This window comes from Embiotoca jacksoni, unplaced genomic scaffold (genome assembly GCF_022577435.1).
Source record: "Embiotoca jacksoni isolate LCO1_2020_lvr unplaced genomic scaffold, fEmbJac1.0.p SCAF_2, whole genome shotgun sequence".
Taxonomy (NCBI): domain Eukaryota; kingdom Metazoa; phylum Chordata; class Actinopteri; family Embiotocidae; genus Embiotoca; species Embiotoca jacksoni.
In genome coordinates this window covers 1,538,716-1,556,448 of record NW_027185340.1, presented here as the reverse complement: position 1 = coordinate 1,556,448, position 17,733 = coordinate 1,538,716, and the positions used below count along the sequence as shown (strand labels likewise).

The 17,733-nt window shown below is 41.6% G+C and overlaps 2 protein-coding genes across 4 annotated transcripts in view; both read right to left on the bottom strand.

Annotated features, from left to right (window-relative positions):
* Positions 1–216: 216 nt before the first annotated feature.
* On the bottom strand, positions 217–3,196 carry cdca7a (cell division cycle associated 7a). Its single transcript, XM_069153562.1, has 10 exons — positions 3,101–3,196; positions 2,380–2,520; positions 2,140–2,262; positions 1,860–2,054; positions 1,677–1,757; positions 1,383–1,574; positions 1,137–1,265; positions 887–1,036; positions 669–805; positions 217–572 (listed from the first exon to the last, which is right to left on the bottom strand). Exons 1-10 carry the CDS (start codon positions 3,119–3,121, stop codon positions 539–541), a joined length of 1,203 nt encoding a protein of 400 aa, XP_069009663.1. The 5' UTR covers positions 3,122–3,196; the 3' UTR covers positions 217–538.
* Positions 3,197–3,724: 528 nt separating this feature from the next.
* The window catches only part of map3k20a (mitogen-activated protein kinase kinase kinase 20a), a 42,036-nt gene continuing 28,027 nt past the window's right edge, over positions 3,725–17,733 (bottom strand). For 2 of the 3 annotated variants that reach the window (XM_069153829.1, XM_069153830.1), the window contains exons 8-20: positions 15,593–15,679; positions 15,046–15,120; positions 14,852–14,958; positions 12,164–12,299; positions 8,532–8,576; positions 8,409–8,439; positions 8,160–8,299; positions 7,971–8,033; positions 7,799–7,888; positions 5,898–6,014; positions 5,642–5,716; positions 5,305–5,455; positions 3,725–5,191 (exon numbers count right to left, since the gene is read on the bottom strand). In XM_069153829.1, the coding sequence (XP_069009930.1) occupies positions 4,476–5,191; positions 5,305–5,455; positions 5,642–5,716; positions 5,898–6,014; positions 7,799–7,888; positions 7,971–8,033; positions 8,160–8,299; positions 8,409–8,439; positions 8,532–8,576; positions 12,164–12,299; positions 14,852–14,958; positions 15,046–15,120; positions 15,593–15,679 (1,833 nt within the window). In that variant the 3' untranslated portion in view covers positions 3,725–4,475. Of the gene's footprint in view, positions 5,192–5,304; positions 5,456–5,641; positions 5,717–5,897; positions 6,015–7,798; positions 7,889–7,970; positions 8,034–8,159; positions 8,300–8,408; positions 8,440–8,531; positions 8,577–9,676; positions 11,071–12,163; positions 12,300–14,851; positions 14,959–15,045; positions 15,121–15,592; positions 15,680–17,733 lie in introns of those variants that run through there. The other variant, XM_069153831.1, reaches the window with a different exon arrangement.

Below are 17,733 nucleotides of genomic sequence, written 5' to 3'. Positions count from 1 at the left end.
ATATTTAACCAGCCGATGTAGTATATCACACAGTTCCTCACGGTTTAGGAGTGAGAGGCAGTGGACCTCCGGCTGTGCCCTTCCCACCTGCACCCCCGGGGGGGCAGGCCGTTGCTACGGGGACATCCCACGCAAAACAAAAAGGATAAACAACTTGTAAAAACACAAGCATAAATTTACAACTCGAAAAGAAGAAAAAAAAGGCACAAAGACGGATTCTTTGGAGGCCAATTGATATCCAATTCAATACATTTAAAACAATGTAAAATACAGATCATGTGAAGAAGCCTTTTAGAGTCTATAGCTATAAAACTCAGGATATAAGAATATCTCAGGATGATGCAATCAGGCTAACAAAACAACAAAACTGGTTTTAATCTGGGAAAAAAGAAAACGGACTTTCTCCAGATGTCAGTCGATGTTCAACAAATTCAACAAACGATTAGCAGTGCTGCGACGCTTCAGAAGCTACAACCACTATTTCCACGGTGCATTTAAAAGCGGCGGAGGATCTCCGGGAGCGACGTCCTTCTCCGGCTCACTCGCTGCTCTCCGCCAGCTCCTTCTTCAAGCTGCAGAGAAAAGAAAACAGAATCCGCGTCAACGAACGAACGAACGAACGCGACGACACCGATAAAACGTTGTTCCAGGTTTCGGGCGTCGGTCACCTCTTCAGGTAGGCGTGCACGTTGTCGAAGCCGTGGTACTTGGCGAGGTAAACCAACACTCCCGTAGCGCAGCGTCCTTCTCGGGCGCGACAGAAGCTGCAGTTGCAGATCCCTCGGCACGGCGGGCACAGCCACTCCTACCGGGAACCGGGACAACCACAGCGGTCACACCACGCATCTTCAAACGAGACCACGACCTCGTACGTTCGTTCACTCACCGGATTCAGCAGGGCGTCCCGGACCTCCTCCCCGTAGCGGTTACGGAGACAAGGGCCGCAGAACTGACCTCTGACCCCGACGCACTCGGGATTACGGCAGCTCGTTTTGGTGTCGATTGTCTTCTGGCGGCACTGATGGCAAGTGGATCCCTGGAAACAGGAAATGTCTTCATAAAACACTTGTGCAAAAGTATTCAGGGGCTTTTACAACTGCTGTTCGAGCGTCTTCAGGACGATGAATGAGACCAACCATGGAGCTGTTGTAGACTTTCTCCCGCACGTTGTGGCAGATGCTCTGCAGCTCTGCCTCTGTGATGTCCTCCACGGGACGCACCACGTGAGGGATGGCCTTGGTGCCGTTGAAGGAGCGGCGACGGGGCTGTGCGTGAAAATAAATGTGGTTAATTAAATGGGACTCATGTGTGTATATATATATATATATATATATATATATATATATACACACACATATATATATTAGGAGAATTTGACTTACGGCTTCGTCGTATTCCTCGAAGAAGCGGCTTTTGCGAACCAGACTGAACTTGTCCTCCGGCTCGTCCTCTGGAGTCGGACTCGGCGGTCCGTCCACCCGAGTGCGGGATCGTGTGTGGGGTCGAGACGAGCGCTCCGGGTTCCTCCTCTGAGCTCCCGGAGGTCCCGTAGACCGCCGAGCGGCCTGTCGGGGCTGAAGAGGTGCAAATATGAATAATCGATGCGGTATGAAGCACCGCGTGGCGAATGTGAAACAACAGATTTGGTTTGTTTATTGATTTGGAGGTTATAATACCGTAGACGACGCCGACATCGCCATCCGTCTCCCCGGGAAGAGTCCGGGGACTTTGTTCAGCTCGGCCATGAGCTTTGCAAGCTAAAAAAATAAATCAATTATGAATGAGAAGATACGGCACAAAAAAATATGTAAGCAGCTCCGGCCAATTTGTAGTTTTCCGTATTTAATGGGAAAACGTACCATTTCCTTGTTCTCCTTAATATTCAGGGCTCTCTTGTCCATGAAGTTGTCCTCCTCCTCCGAGTGGGCTGCTTCAGGCTGAGGAAGCGGTTCAGACGCAGGCCTCTTCCTGCTCAGCTTTTTGGTGGGAAACGTGAAGGCAACCTTCATGATGTTCGACCTGCGGCCGCGTCCTCGAGGTTCAGCGTCTACTTTCTGGAAGAAGACGCAGTTTAGAGTTGGAAAAAAAAAAGATGAAGATTAAAAATGTTGCAGTTGTTTTTTTCTCCTCACTACTTACCATGGCTTTAATCTTACGGCTGATCACATTTTCCTCAAACCCGCTGCATGTGTCCTCCTCTGATGTGGCCTCAAACACCTTCGGTTTGTCCCCCGTCCTCCTCGTCTGTCTCAGGCTGCTCCTCTAAAAAAAAACAAAAAAAACAGACACGAGCATGAGTTGCAGATGGCGATGCAAAGTGCCTCCACAGTCGCTGCCTTTCTGGTAGGATTATATTTAAATTTGGCATTTTATTGTTACCGTATTCGCGAATCCTCCGTCGGAGCCAAAGCTGTCGCAGCTGTCATCAGAAGAAGAGGAGGAGGTCTCCATGGGAACCAGGGGGACGCTGTGGAAGCTCCTCAGACTCATCCTGGTGGATGGAGGCGGGGCGGCCAGTTTCTATAGAGGGAAGACAGGTATGATTAGAAAAACATGAGGACGAAAAGGTCCTCCAGACAGTCAGGAAGGATTCTGTGTCTAACGTTAATAAAATGGATTAGAGACGAACTGCAAGTAAGATTTATGTAACAGCATTAAAAATACCTGAAGTCCAAGCTGACAAAAAAAAAAGTACAAGAACTTGAAAGGAAATCAGATTAACACCTCAATCAGTCTATAAATATTCAGATTTAAAAGTCTAAAATGTTTGCTAGTTTATTCAAGTTTGCTCAAAGACTTATTAGTAGGACACAAACATACAAATAGAAGTGGGTCGAGATTGATGAGCAGAAACTCACCAGCCAAAATGAAGATTGATTGACAAGCAACTTCAGCATTACCTTCTTAACATGTGTTAGTTACTAAAGAAGAGCTGTGAAATTAAACTTGTTCATTTTTATTAGTTTGAATTAAGTTTGAGTTTTGCAGCCTTTAATGTTTTAAAATATCAAACCAGGAAACTTCTTAACGTTTCCTATGAAGAAGTTTGTTCAACACGACGCTGCTGATGGATAAAATGCTGCCGGGCTGTTTTTCTTACCTTGGAGCGGGTGAAAGGCATTTTTCCTGTAAAACTCGTCCCACAGAAACACAGACAGAAACACAGAAGGAAACACAGACGGAAACACACCGTGAGCAGCTCTGCAGCGAACAATGCACGACCTGCAGCTGCACGCCGGCTAAGCTCTGTTCGTTTCGCGCGCCACCGAAGGTCCTGAAAGCTGCGTAATACCAAGGCAGATACTTTAATATCATGATAAACCTTCTGTCGCACACACGAGGCCTAATTGAGCAGCAAAACTCACCATAAACATTTTAGTTAAGTCCTAAGTTTTCATTAACCACCAGACGCTTCAAACTTATTCAATTATCAGGTATTTATATTATGTATCTTTCATGAACGTTACCGTGGCGCGAATCTTTCACTTCCTGCTTTGCATACAAGGCGGGTAAATTGTTGAGCCGATTCCAACTTGGCAAATATACACATTTCACAAGGGTATTTTATGTTTGGACTAAAATTCAGTGTAAATTTAATGTTACAGTCAACAGGAAGTTAATACAATATCTGAGACTTGTTTATGATTTGCTTATTACATGAATATGACATTATGAATTTATAATATGAAGTTACTCTTTATATGGGTTACAGTCTGGAAAGATGTTGAAGCAGAAAGGTTTATTGACAAAGGAGGCACTGAAACAGGAAGACATGAAATTTACATTTAACAAAGCCGAATAACGTGGAATAACTGGGAAAGTTAAAACTAAAAACTGCAGCAAATTTTCAGTAATTACAGCAACAAAAACAGGGCAACATAAATTCTGTAAACAGCAGGAAGTGGACATGATTTCAGCACCGAGAAGAACATATGAAGACTGGGATGGAGCACACAAGATCAAATAAAACTTTGCACTTCTGAGTTTATGCAACCATTTTGTCAAAGAGCTGAATCAGTAGATGTAGTACATCTGTACCCAAAATACTCCACACACACGAAGGAGGCAACTCAGAAAATATCAATGGGAAGAATCGAGTCTGACATTTTTATTTCATCTTGGATTTATTTTCTTACTTGTGCAAAAACCGGGTGATAAATATCATCATATTTCTAATGGAACCACAGCAGTGGGTCTTATCTGCCATTTAATAGTTTAAAGACAATGAGGAGCGAACCGAATTGTCTATTTTTAAAATAATAAATACAGACTGAGCACAGAGTTTAATTTATATTAACCTGACAAAAGCCAGTTTAAAAAAAACAGAACAGACACCTTGTTGTCTCGTGTATATACATCAAAGGCATGATTGTGATTCTCTTACATAAAGTCCAGTTTTGAGCAAAGTAGACATAAATCATATGTAAAACCTTTTCAGTGCATTCAGGAAGCTGTCAGATCATGTGTGGCCCGCATTAAGTTCTTCCTGCAGCTCCACGCCCTCCCCGGCCTCCTCTCCTCTGTCGACCTCTGACTTGTTTATTGTCCTGCCGTGGTAATCTTTTCTGACGCTCCACTTTGATCCACCCTCCGTCGCTGGCTTTGGCGCCCTCTTTTTCCTGACTGGGGTTTTCTGCTACAGACAATATGCCCGGTATCGCCGGTGGGCGGTTCGGTAGCGGGACGCTGTAACTGTTGGACCGCGGCCTCCCCGGTTGCCGTGAGGTTCTGCTGGTTTTATTATGAACGTGACTCGCTCTGGTACCGCTCGACCCGTGGCCCCTACCCTGCCCCCATCCCACAGTTAAGCTGTTGCCGAAGTAGCTGTTCCTGCGGCGGTCGTACATCGCTCCGGCGCTGAGCGGGCGCTCTCGCTCTCTCTCCATGGTGCTCTCTGACGTGGTGCTGGAGGGACTGCTGCCCTTTGACCCCAGGTGGAGCGACGACAGTTTGGCCAACAGGCTGGTCGTCGGCGAGGAGCTGCGCGAATCGATCCAGGGAGACGCGCGGTTCGGAGAGCGTCGCACAGCTGCAGCGTAAGAAAACTCTTGGTTTTCGTGTGCCGACAGGAACTGAGGCAGAGTGCGCGCATCGGAGCTGGTGAAGGAAGTCAGAGCCGGAGTCGACTGCAGGGATTTCTGGGTCATCATCTGCCTCTGCCTTACGTTGTACATCCACGTCGGGTCGATATCTAAAACAAAAGACATGCGTTGCATCCTCGTATCTTGCATTCAAAGGAAATTCAACAACAATCGTGTTTTTTAAGTCCAACAAAGACGACAAAACTATGAATATAACAATTACCAGAGTTTGATCTGTCTCTGGAGTTCCAGTTGATGTCAGCTGGTGCTGTTTCAATGATCAGCTCCACAGTCTTGATCTCATCTTGTCCACCGGTGAGACTCCACGTCACCGGGCAGCTGTGTCTGGTACACTTTGGTGACTTGACATTATTCTGGAGTGTTTGAGGGTAAAGAAAAGGAAAGTAAAGTGATATTTAGAGTCAAATGCCTATAATTGTCGAAACGGGGGTCTGTGATTCGCTTCGATGCAATTAATTTCAAATTAAAATTTCAAATGGCTGATGTGTACATTTGCATTGTTATGCGAGGTGCCTCCTGCTGCTGCTGAAATGACTCACCTCATAATTGACAGTGCAGTCCACTTTCTGGTTCTGTTGTATTCCAACCATCCATTTATCCATCACAAAAGGTGGCTGCATTGTAAAAACAATTAGTCTCCGGCAACCACAATGCACAACGATCTTATGCGTAAAATGCAACCAGTTAGGTCAGACAACATTCAGTATTGATTAAAACATGTAAAAGCAATCAGGTGTCATTTGTAAAAAAAAAAAAAAAAGAAAGAAAAGAAAAGAAATGTGTTTCAGACGTCACCTTGGTCATCCGCAGGACTTCCACATCCTGTCGGTTGGCATTAAAGATGACATCTTTGATGTAGGTCACGGCAACGTCATCTCCGTCAAGTTCCATGTACATTTTCCATTTGCAGTCCTTGAAAGAAAAGAGTTTCTATTAAATTGAAAAGTTTATAATTGCTCTGTTCTATGAGGAAAATTGTGTTAATCTTGAATATAAACCAACAGCACAACCTACAGGTAGTTTAATGGCAGTGACAAGTTAACAGCCACAAAGCCACTTATGGTGAGGACAGAGATTATAACCGCAAACTTTTGAAAATTATTTGCGAAGCGGAAAAAAGGGAGAAATTACATCAAATGTAATTTCTACACAACGTCTTAAGCAGAGTAAACTAAGTAACTAAAACTCTACTAATGTCCAAACAATGTAAGAAGAATGCACTCGTCATAAATTTACTATAAGAATAAAAAGACAGAAATTACAACAGAAGCAGATATTTTTATGTAGACATTGTTAATACAAAAATATAAAATGTATGTTCAGCAGAAAGCAGGATTAATATCTTGCTGCAGGAAACTGAATGACTGCAGACGGCTCACATCAAACTGGGAGGCGCAAAATCTGTGCAATTTCCCAGCCCTCTTCTTCTGCATGCTGCATGCTGACGCCGCAGTAATGATTCCACCAATCCTGACAAGCTGGCCACGGAGCCACAGGTCACTGCTTAACCACACGGGGTTCACGGCACAGGCCAATCCATTGTGTAGTGATCACAGAGAAAGACATCAGAGGAGTGGCACTAACACACTCGTCTGAGGAGCCTTCGCCCTCTCCTTCATCGTCCCCAGGGGCTGGAAGCGGCTCAAAAGGGAAGCTTCAGCAAGCCTCTGGCTCAGAAACACATCGGTGGCCCCGCGCCGGCCTGGTGTCGGGCCTGGACGGTCGCACCGGGGCTCCCAGGTCTACGCTAGTCTAATCACTCCAGCAGAAACAATGTCTGGTAATGATGCCTAGGACCCGAGTGCGTCTAATGACAACTCATACATAATTCAGCACCTTTCACTTGGCTGCACTGTGATATCCTCATTAGTAGGGGACCCTCAGTGGCTGTCAGATGGTGGCCGCACAATCGCAGGCCCTCATTTTGTCTTTGAGAAGTGCAGCTGCTTCCATGACATCGCCAGCAAAGAGGGGCGAAGAAAAAAAAATGCAGTGCGGGTTTGTTTTATTTAGTGCAAAAAACCTTCCAGTTTGTAAAAACAAGGCTGACACGGAACCTGACACCAGGCAGGGGAAAATAATTAGCTCTCATTTTCTCAGCCTCCTGTTTCCTTCTCCCTGCTGTGTTTTCTACCCACTAAACCACCACATGTCAGAAGAAATGGGAGGCAATTAGCAGGCTCGTTTCAGCCCTGCCGAACACACTGAAAGAGGACTATTTATGATGGGACAATGAACAGCTGAAAGATTAAATAACGTTTGCCTTTTAAAAGAAAATGACTTCTGGCTAAATGGGCTATTTTTGATTAGATTCAAACAGCAAGTGAAGAGCCACCCTTTCTCCACAGTTTGAGACCCTAACAAAGGGCTGTGAGCAAGCCGAGGTGGATGTGGTACATGGCTGAGAATGAAATGTTTATTTGTCTGGTTTAATACGTGTCTAGTGATGCCTTCAATGGTCAGTATAACAGCTGCCGCCGTGTATCCTCAGAGCAAACAGCCTCAGGAGAAGCAGGCTGATTCAGTCGTCATAAAAAAAACAGATTCTGTACATCTTTTTTAGATCGTATTAATTATTACCAAAATGTTCAAAGTAGATGCAGCATTATTTTTTTGGTTTCACACAGCCAACGAGGAGCTGCAGCAGGTGCTCACAGCTGCAGTCGCTGTTTGAGTGTGTTTCTTTACAAACTTACAGACTTTCCTGTTCCTGGTTTCCAGTGGTACCCAAACACCAACTCCAGATTTACAGTTTTACTCTGTTCCACCTCCTTTTCCAGCTCATCCTTGGAAAGAAAAGAGGTGTCAGCGCAAATATGTGCAGAAAACTAAAAGGAAAACAACACTTCTGAGAAGGAAAGTTTATACCTTCAACAGTGGTGGGAAGTGGACGAACCCGAGGTAGTCATTCGTTAGCTTTTCAATTTCACCCTGACAAAGAGAAAAATTCTCTTTTAATTCACTGCAAAGTCAAATATGAACGAGCTCAGATCTTATCTTGTCGATTACATGTGGGTTAAAAAATAAGTTGTCTGTTAATGGTTAACTGAGTCTTGCCTTGAGGTGCATGACATGACCTTTAGACTTGACCCCCATGTCCCGCATGTCGTTTTCTGTGAGCAACAGCAACCTCTTTCCGGTGATGTGATTTTCCTTTAACAGGTCTGCGTAAAGCTTCATGCCACATGCACCATCCCCTGACACAGAAGAGGAAACAACCCGTTTTTAAACATCAGCGCACACATAAAGAGTCTGACGTCTGATTTAACATTAAGTCAGAACCACCGAGAAAGGAAATGAACGAACCTGTGCCGAATATTTGCTGCATCCAAAAATACTGAGGGCAATAAAACAGTGCGGTATTAGTTTTAATAGAAATATTAACATGTGACATGAAAACATGAAAATGAGAAATACACTGATACTGACCACATGCTCCTCGGTCCAGGTATAAATGTCGAGGGTGGGCAGCAACTGCAGAGACACGAAGACAAATAAAAGTAACAACAACAGATCATGGATGAATACAAACAGCACGTGTGTTTATTTATGATACACACATCTTATAAGTGAAACTCGGTAAAAGACACAAGTAAATGTTATCAAAATGGAAAATAGCCATGTTTTCCATGTCTGTGAAACCATTACTTTTTCAGTTATTGTGCTGTCAGATTAAGACGACTTGCCCCTAATGGTCTATTTCAAACAGAAATGTCCATCTGACTGATCTAACGTGATCTATTTGAATGGAGAAAAAAATAAATCATTTATTGCTCATTAAATGTAATCAGGCAGAAACTCACCAGCCAAAATGAAGATTTCATCATTGTGACCATGAGGCTGGTGTGTAATGACAGAAATAACGCAATGGAAAATAGGAGAAAAGATGACTGAATGAATGAGTAATGCCCATTCACTGTCTTTTTCCCACGACATCCTGGAACGGCGCAGAATATGAACTAAATGCCGGTTTCTGAATCGACAGTCGCTGCCATACATACGTGCAGGCTGCTGCCTCATAAAGCCACTCAGCCCTGCAGCGCTTTTCCGCCTCCTCCTGTAATGCAGCTCGGTAGTAAACAGATTCAAAAACACTACGACGCTGCCGAAGTCTCACTGGAGTGACTTCATATCACGTTTCACAAAAAGCATATTGTGTTTCTCAAATGAGCAGCCGTGCTTCTTTTATTAAGATCCGCCACGTGCGGTTGACAAAAGGTACCTACATTGCGAATTTAAAATGAGGTCACAGTTTTTTGTGTTCAGGGTTTGCGTGCAGGAATAAAAAGTGACTTTGAGTTTGGGTTTAGTTCACACAATTCTGCCCCCATGTGGACTGAGTGGAGGGTGGGGGAAGCAGGCCACGAATCAAGTGGCAGGAAGTCACAAGAAAAGACTCAATGATCCAAAATGATCAGGGGCACGAAATGGTTCAGTTTTTTGAAAATGCTCTCCGTGGTAATAACTAACAATAAAACAACGTAATTCTCACGCAGCTCACGACGTGTGTTCTTTAGTCACTGTTTTTTAATATATGGAAAAGTACTAAAATGGATGTAAGACAGACAGATTAGTAGGAAGTTAAAAGAAGTAGTTTTATTAAGAGAACATTAAGGGATGCAGGAAAACAAATCACACACAGAGGTTGTTGTATTTCAGTGGAAGCTCGAGGAATTAACAAGTTTGGAGGTTGAATGTTTCAGGATGCCCAAATACTGCTAATTATCATGCATAGTTTAATATGTCCAGGGCTCGATGGAACAACAGTGTTTGAACAGGATTATTAGCTCAAGCTAACAAGCAACAACAGCAAGAAACAGAGGATTACGTCCTCATGAGCCCGGCTAATTATAACAAGCGAAGGGGACAATTTAATTGGCTCAAGGAAGCATGTCCTTCCCCCAGATGAAGCATAATACCGGAGTGAACACTGATGCTAATACGAGTTTCTCAACCGTAAAGGTCTTCAGGATGATATTCAGTTAGACCATTCTGTGTGATACTCAATGTGTCAATAGGAGAACATTTTTCAATACAACTCTATCATGTAAATTTTTTGGGGGGGCCGACAGAAGAAGCCTGTTGTGAAAAGTAAAATGTAAAATGAGAGAATGAAGCTGACAGTCACACAGCAAAGTCCCTCTCCTACTGTTTTGAACCAGGGTCAGTCAGAGGAAAAAACATGCTGGTAAGAGACTGCATCTCAACAACTGCACTCCACCACATCCAGAACAAATTGGCCAATCTTAATGTCAGCAAAATGTCACTTCATCATAAAAGCCTGGCCTTCTCTGAGCAACTGGCTCACATGGCTCTTTCTTCACAGCATGGCACTATACATCCAGAACATTAGGCATACAGTAAATGACATACATCATATCCACAGGTGGAGGGTTTCAAATATATTCTATACGTGTGACTATGTTCCTGTGCTGCACGGAGCTATTACTGAATGTGCATCCTGAATATAGATGACAGAGCAAAAGAAATAAGTTTGTTATAGTATGACAAAGTCATGATTAATAAAATTACAAATTAATTAAACTAAATGACTCAACAAGCAATTCTTATAGTGCTTAAACGACACCAATATTGCATGAGGTGAGATCACAGTGACAGAAGCAGCTGTGGCAACACCAAACATCGCAGAGGCTCATTCACTGTCTTCAGACCACGGGAAGTGTCCGAGTCCCAGAGCCATGTTGATTTTGTGTCCTTCTCTGACACAGCTCGACCGGGAGGAGTTCTGCTTGGCCCGCATGTTGACCTGAATGCCAGAGTGCAGGACAGGCCGGCCAAAGTCCAAAGAAAACATGTTCTCAAACCCCTTCATCATCACGGACTGCAGATTCACCTCCTCATTACCGGAGGCCGTGATCTGACACGACATCTGTGAACTGTTTGATTCCTCCGTCTTAGACTGATAGAACGACTTAGCGCTTATCTTTTTTGTCGCAGGTAAATAGAGCTGAGAGGCAGAAAGAAGTGGGAGAGTGGGGACAGAAGGGGGGGGAGGTAAGACAAGAAGAGAGGACAGACAGGAAAAGGAATAATCAGTTTCAAACCACAAAATCCAATGAAGATAAGAAAAGTGGACCAATTTAACCCTCGATGAGATGATTGAAGAGACGTTAACAGAACAGGAGAGTAAATGCAGGACAGAAAAAGAGAGGAAACACAAGCAATAATTTCAGGATAGTTGGTTCAAAGATTTTTTTGATTGTGTGTATTGAGATATCTACGTTGTACATGACTGAGATACGATCACAGTTCCAGATAAACAACTTTTTGTCATTTGCAGAAATACCAGTGAAAAACAAAAAGTATTAACAAAATAGAAAGAGAGTAATCAACTGATTATTAACAAATGAATCAACAAATATTTGGATATTTCAACCTTGCAGCTTCCATGTACATATCTATATGTATGCAGTCCGGTCTATATTATTTAACAGCTGCACTACTTATATACATAAAAAATGTAAACCCACAACATAGTGCAATACTCCACTATTTGCTGGTTCTCCAAAGAGAGGATTTGATTCCTGTTCTTGGTCATACATGAGAGTAGAAAATATCTTTAGGTTTTGGACTGTGGAACAACACACACGTGCCCACGAGCTGTACTGTGTTGTGTGTGATGCTGTACAATAACCTTTAGTGCATGCATAAAAAAATGCAAAGAAGCAAAATAAAAAAGCGCTAGAACGACATATCTTCATCATCACGATGCAAATATACTCGTTCAGCACCCGTGCACTACACTGCATATAAATGCAGCACTGACTAAAGTGTCTACAACCCATAATGAATCATATTGTGCTTTCCTTTCCTTCTCATTCCTCACTTTTCTTTTTCATTTCACTGCTCTCCACTTCACCCTCGGAAAGGTCGAGGGGAATTCTCTCTTTCTCTCGAGCCGAATGAGGAAACCAGCAAATACAGACGTGAACATGAGTGTAAAGTCAACGTGCTGCTGCTTTAACCACTCGACAACGTGAGACGGCTGTCCTGAATGTGAAGGTGGACCAAAGTGAAGAGGGGGATAATGAGGAACTCACCGGGCTGTTGGACTGCTCGATGAGTTTGCGCTCCCACATCTTCAGACGGCGCTCCCGCTCCTTCAGCTCCTGCTCTTTGGTGCTCAGGTCTCTCTCCAGCTTCTTCAGTCTCTCAAGTGTAGCTTCAATCTCGCACCTTCAGCGTACAGCAACAGAGCAATGTCAACATTTAACGCCGGCGTTTTTCCCTATTTTTTTGCTGTTAAATTTGAGACCAAAACGGACGAAGTTCTGTGTTTGTCCTGTGGTACTCAGCAACAAGCTCAGTCTTTATCTGACTTCTAAAAACAGCTGCACACTGTAGGTTTTAGCAACTATTTCTCATGCAGAAGCTAATGCTGCGTTTCTTGAGGACTATTTTCAGCTGCAGATAAACACATATTTGGTGTCCTGGTGACTATTCGTGGCAGCAGGACGGTATATGAGATTTAAAAGGAATGAAGGAATGTGTCCTCCTTTTAAAACATGTGGCTCACTCATGTGTTTTAATAGATAAAAACCCTGTTTCCTTTTTTTATTTTAACCTTTTTTTACTTTAAGGTAAAGTGACTAACAATATCAGACAATGTGTGTCTTGTATGTTACGTTGTGTTTCAACTTAAACCAGCTTAAGTGAAGCTACATGATGTTTACACACAAAAAAATCACATCAGGTCTTCAGCTTCGTTGCGCTACTTTTTCATAATATTGATCTTTTATAGAAACATTAATAACTGAATATATTTATGTGAGTTTTAACAATTCAATTGTGTTTACAGTACAGAGCAATCCACCACATCAGCTTTGACTGAAACAGTATTTGTGTTTGGATCGATTCATCGTTGGTTCTGGTCTTTTCTATTGAAGTTGTTGACAGTAAGAGAAACATGGAATATCATCACATAAGTCTCCCAGAGTTTAAGGACAGAATGCAGATCTATAATAAACTAAACTGAACTAAAGCTGTGCTGTAAACAACCGAGCGATGCGTCTGACAGGACCGCGCTTCCCGCTCACGTCACGTTTGTTTTGGCCACCAGGTGGGGCTGCACAGCGTGTCGTAGAAAGAAATCCATGCTGAACTTCCACCGCTAAAAAAAAAAGTTCACACACTCTTTTCATAAACAGATGTAGTCCAGACAGGAAGGCCCAGCCACAGTCCTCCCAGTCCTACAGTTCCTCCTCTGCCTGCAGCGCCCCACCTCAAACAACTTTCTTGCTTTCAACTTTCATGATAAACACTCTCGGTATTTCACACAAGTTCAGACATCTCAAGTTTCAAAAATTAAAACACCAATCTTTTTCCCTAAACTAATTCAGACAGTTGCTGTGTAACAAGATACTTCTGCTAAGTCTCACACAGCCGATATTTAACTAAATATGATATAGTATTTATATAAACTTCATATCCAAATAATTGCTTCACTTAAAACAAGATATTAATATAATGATTTTCAAGACAAAACAAATACTGAAATATGCTGAAGCTATGGAGCTAATTTCCTGCCAAAACCTGACAAACAAACCGAACATGTGGTTTGCAAATACAAAAGCACCATTAACAAACTAATGCATTTTGTTTTGTAGTTGTAAAACATACCAATCAACCAAAAACACAAGATATTTCTAATACATCTTGATTTAGAAACAAATACGGCATGTTTTACAAGTACAAAGAAATATACCCTACAAAGACAACAAGACACATCTTGTATCTTTCCACGGTGATTGTGCTGAAGATGTTCTCACATCCGACCTGAATAATTCGCCGTCCACAGCCGTCAGCTGAGTCAATTTAAACATGCCTTATTCTGCTGCTCCAAACTTGCCAAAAATCGATTAAAGCTGCTTTTAAATTCCCATATTTAACACGTTTCTATTTGCAGTCTTGATCTCCAAACATTTCCTCTTCTAAGCTTCTCTCTGGAGCTGTACCAAGAACAGGCTGTTTCCTTCACAGTATTCATTGAGCACTTACATCTGCTGTATAAACAAAAAAGGAACCTGTCTTTTTCTGGCTGATGTACCTGAGCAACAGCACAACAAATCTCTCTGCTCCTGGCAACATGACATCTCTCCGTTATTTCTGATGGAGCTGCCACCTTTTCTAATCAGGCACAAGCCACTTCTTTCACCCACAGCATATTATTGCATCAAACTTCTTGGGCTAAAACAAATGCGTCTTTCTGTGTTACACATTGGTACTCTCTGTTTTCCAGAGATTCACTCCAACGTGCTCCACCTGCAGATGGCTGCCTGGACATGATGCCACCAGCACAACTTCTGAGGAAAAACCTCAGAGCAGAGACAAGGCCCGCAGAGAGGCAGACAGAGAATAAAGTAACAGCTGAGACTCAGGCTGTGCTGAACATCACCAAACCTCCAGCTGCTCATACAAGCCAATTAAACACTTCTACTTGAAAAAGATGGTGATTATTTTTAGGGTCTTATGGGTAAAGAGAGGAAGTATATCCAGATGGATGATTCTTTGGGGGTTTTCATGTCTTTATGTAGCTATCAGTGTAATTATTAAAGATCTATATGCACAATCTCGAGTCCTTTTTTGTATTTCATGGCCCCCATCAGCTACATTTCCACATCATTCTTTGAAAACGGCGGCACATTTCCTTAGGCTGAGGCAGTATATTGGTGAAAAAAAGAGAGTTATAAATACATGTACTGGTTCTGGAGAATAGCTGATCGCATTACCTCCATTCAGCCTTGTTGTGAAGGAAAGAGTTGCACTGACGAGGAAGTTGACTGTCGTGAGACATGGACTCCAAAGTCGAGAGGATCTGCTTGAACATGGGCCTTTCCTGAATGAACATAAAACACATCAACTCTGTATGTGATTCAAATGAAGACGTACATAATCTGTAGATTTACTTGCTGATGTCACTCACTTTTGGGTCCGTTGCCCAACACTTTCTCATGAGCTCAGCAAAGCTGGCAGGACAGCCACTCGGGATGGTTAACCTCTGAAACACACAGTCCAGGACGGCACGAGCTTTAAAGGACAACTTCAACATTCTGGAAACGACACTTAATCATTTTTTAGAGGTCAATGAAAAACAGGGGAGGCTGTAGCTCAGTCGGTAGAGCAGGTTGCACACCAATCAGAAGGTTGGTGGTTCAATCCCAGCTCCGCATGTCCAAGTGAAAATAATTTCACAAACGATCAGATATTATGTTTGTTTGAGGGAATGCCTGGTTTGTTTGACAAGCCTTTCATGCAGTCAGGTGTCCATATGGGTGGATGAGCTCAGATCAACCACCAAACAATTCCTGTCATTGACTTTGCATGCAATCATTTCTGAAAAAATATAAACTCCAAACTGCGCTGACGAACCGTATTGACTCTGTGAAGGAAGGTTTACCGACCTGGACAATAATAATCCTCAAATTCTGAGTCGGTACTTTGTATGTACATGAAATCACAGAGTAAAGTACCTCATTCTTCTCCACGACGAGCCAGGCCACTTGTAAGCCCTCCAGGCCTTTGAAGGGTATCTCACGGGTGAGCATTTCCCAAAGCACCTACCAAGAAATCAAGAGCCAAGGTCAGTAAACAAACTTATTATTTTCCAAATAGTCATAACAGCCAAGAATCTGTTGTTTTGCTTCACCACATGGAACGATTTCACAGAAACAATTAGAAATATATACAGTAAATACCGCTGAGCAGGTATGATCAGTCTGTTTATAGCATATGTAATCTCATACTGTATAAAAATACATTCAAAACATTCATATATTTCTCTTGAAAATCAAATGCAACAAATAAAATTGTCAATAAAAGATCGATTTCAGATTGAAAGACTGTCATGGTTTCTGAAGTACATTAACAGAGCTACCTTGATAATTTAGCTTCTTTTCAGTTGGTATTCAGCAGCGTCAAAAATAACATGACATCATGAAAAGGTTTCAAACATCAATGGATTTCATTGTATGTGAACCACGTTACTGAAATTCTGCTTCATGCCAGCTGCCTCTCATCACATCTGATACTATGAAAATCAGTTCACCATAAAGGTGTTTTGATGGAAACTGCACTTATTGCAATCATACATATTGTCAGTTCATATTGTAAAATTATTCATAGATCGAACGAAACATTATTTTTTTACATCTTTTACTTTTTTGCATCAGTAATTCTAAGAGAAAGTGATTTTGAAACAACTTTAAGGAAACTGATGAAAGATTCCATTTTCAATCTACTTCCAAATGGCTTCAAACACTTTCAAGAATAACAAAAGTAGAATAACAATAAGTTTCTAAGAGGCTGCACTTCTAAGAAGGTCAAAATTGCTGCTGTTGTCCACTTAAGCAAAGAAAAAAATAGCAGAAATGAAAATAGTTTTGTTGTTTTTAGCTTTGAGGGACTTAAGTACAATTTGTTCAAAAGTAATGTAATATAATTTGATACAGTTTTCCACAAGTTTGACTATTAGTCTGACAAAAAGCCTCTCTATCAAATCTTTACTTATGGTGGTCCAACTCAGGCTCTTAACTGCGCTGTCCATCACTCATCTGGTGTTATTTGAAGGGAAGTAATGATAATGATGTGTGATATATAATTTCCTTGGTCTGAATCTTGACCTTCTGTATGAACCATAATATCAGTAGTTCAAGGACCAAAATACACGCTTAAGGCGTTTGGTTAGTTATATGGCCAACATGTGTATCCGGTTAGCAGTGTCAGCGTTTGTTCGTGTTCATTCTGAACCCATCATGTTTTGATTTGGAGAGTAAAGAGGTTGTTTGACTGCTTGAAAATATTGGTCTTTAATTTGGAGCAGACTTCAATCAATCGGTATTGACCTCCAACTTCATACTATCTTCAACGTCAAAGCACTTAGCTCATACATTTTTTTTCACAAATTTCAGAAGACACAAATCTTGAGTATGACTTTTTTTTTTTTTATCACATTTTGGACGACATGTTATAGTATGACTTTTTTATCATATTTTAGACGACATGCTATAGTATGACTTTTTTTTAATCATATTTTAGACGACATGTTATAGTATGACTTTTTTTATTATATTTTAGACGACATTTTATAGTATGACTTTTTTTTATCACATTTTAGACGACGTTATAGTATGACTTTTTTATCACATTTTGGACGACATGTTATAGTATGACTTTTTTATCACATTTTGGACATGTTATAGTATGACTTTTTTATCATATTTTAGACGACATGCTATAGTATGACTTTTTATCATATTTTATACGACATGCTATAGTATGACTTTTTTTTATCATATTTTGGACGACATGTTATAGTATGACTTTTTTATCATATTTTGGACGACATGTTATAGTATGACTTTTTTCACATTTTGGACGACATGTTATAGTATGACTTTTTTATCATATTTTGGACGACATGTTATAGTATGACTTTCTTTTCACATTTTGGACAACATGTTATAGTATGACTTTTTTTTATCATATTTTGGACGACATGTTATAGTATGACTTTTTTATTATATTTTAGACGACATGCTATAGTATGACTTTTTTATCACATTTTGGACGACATGTTATAGTATGACTTTTTTTTATCATATTTTGGACGACA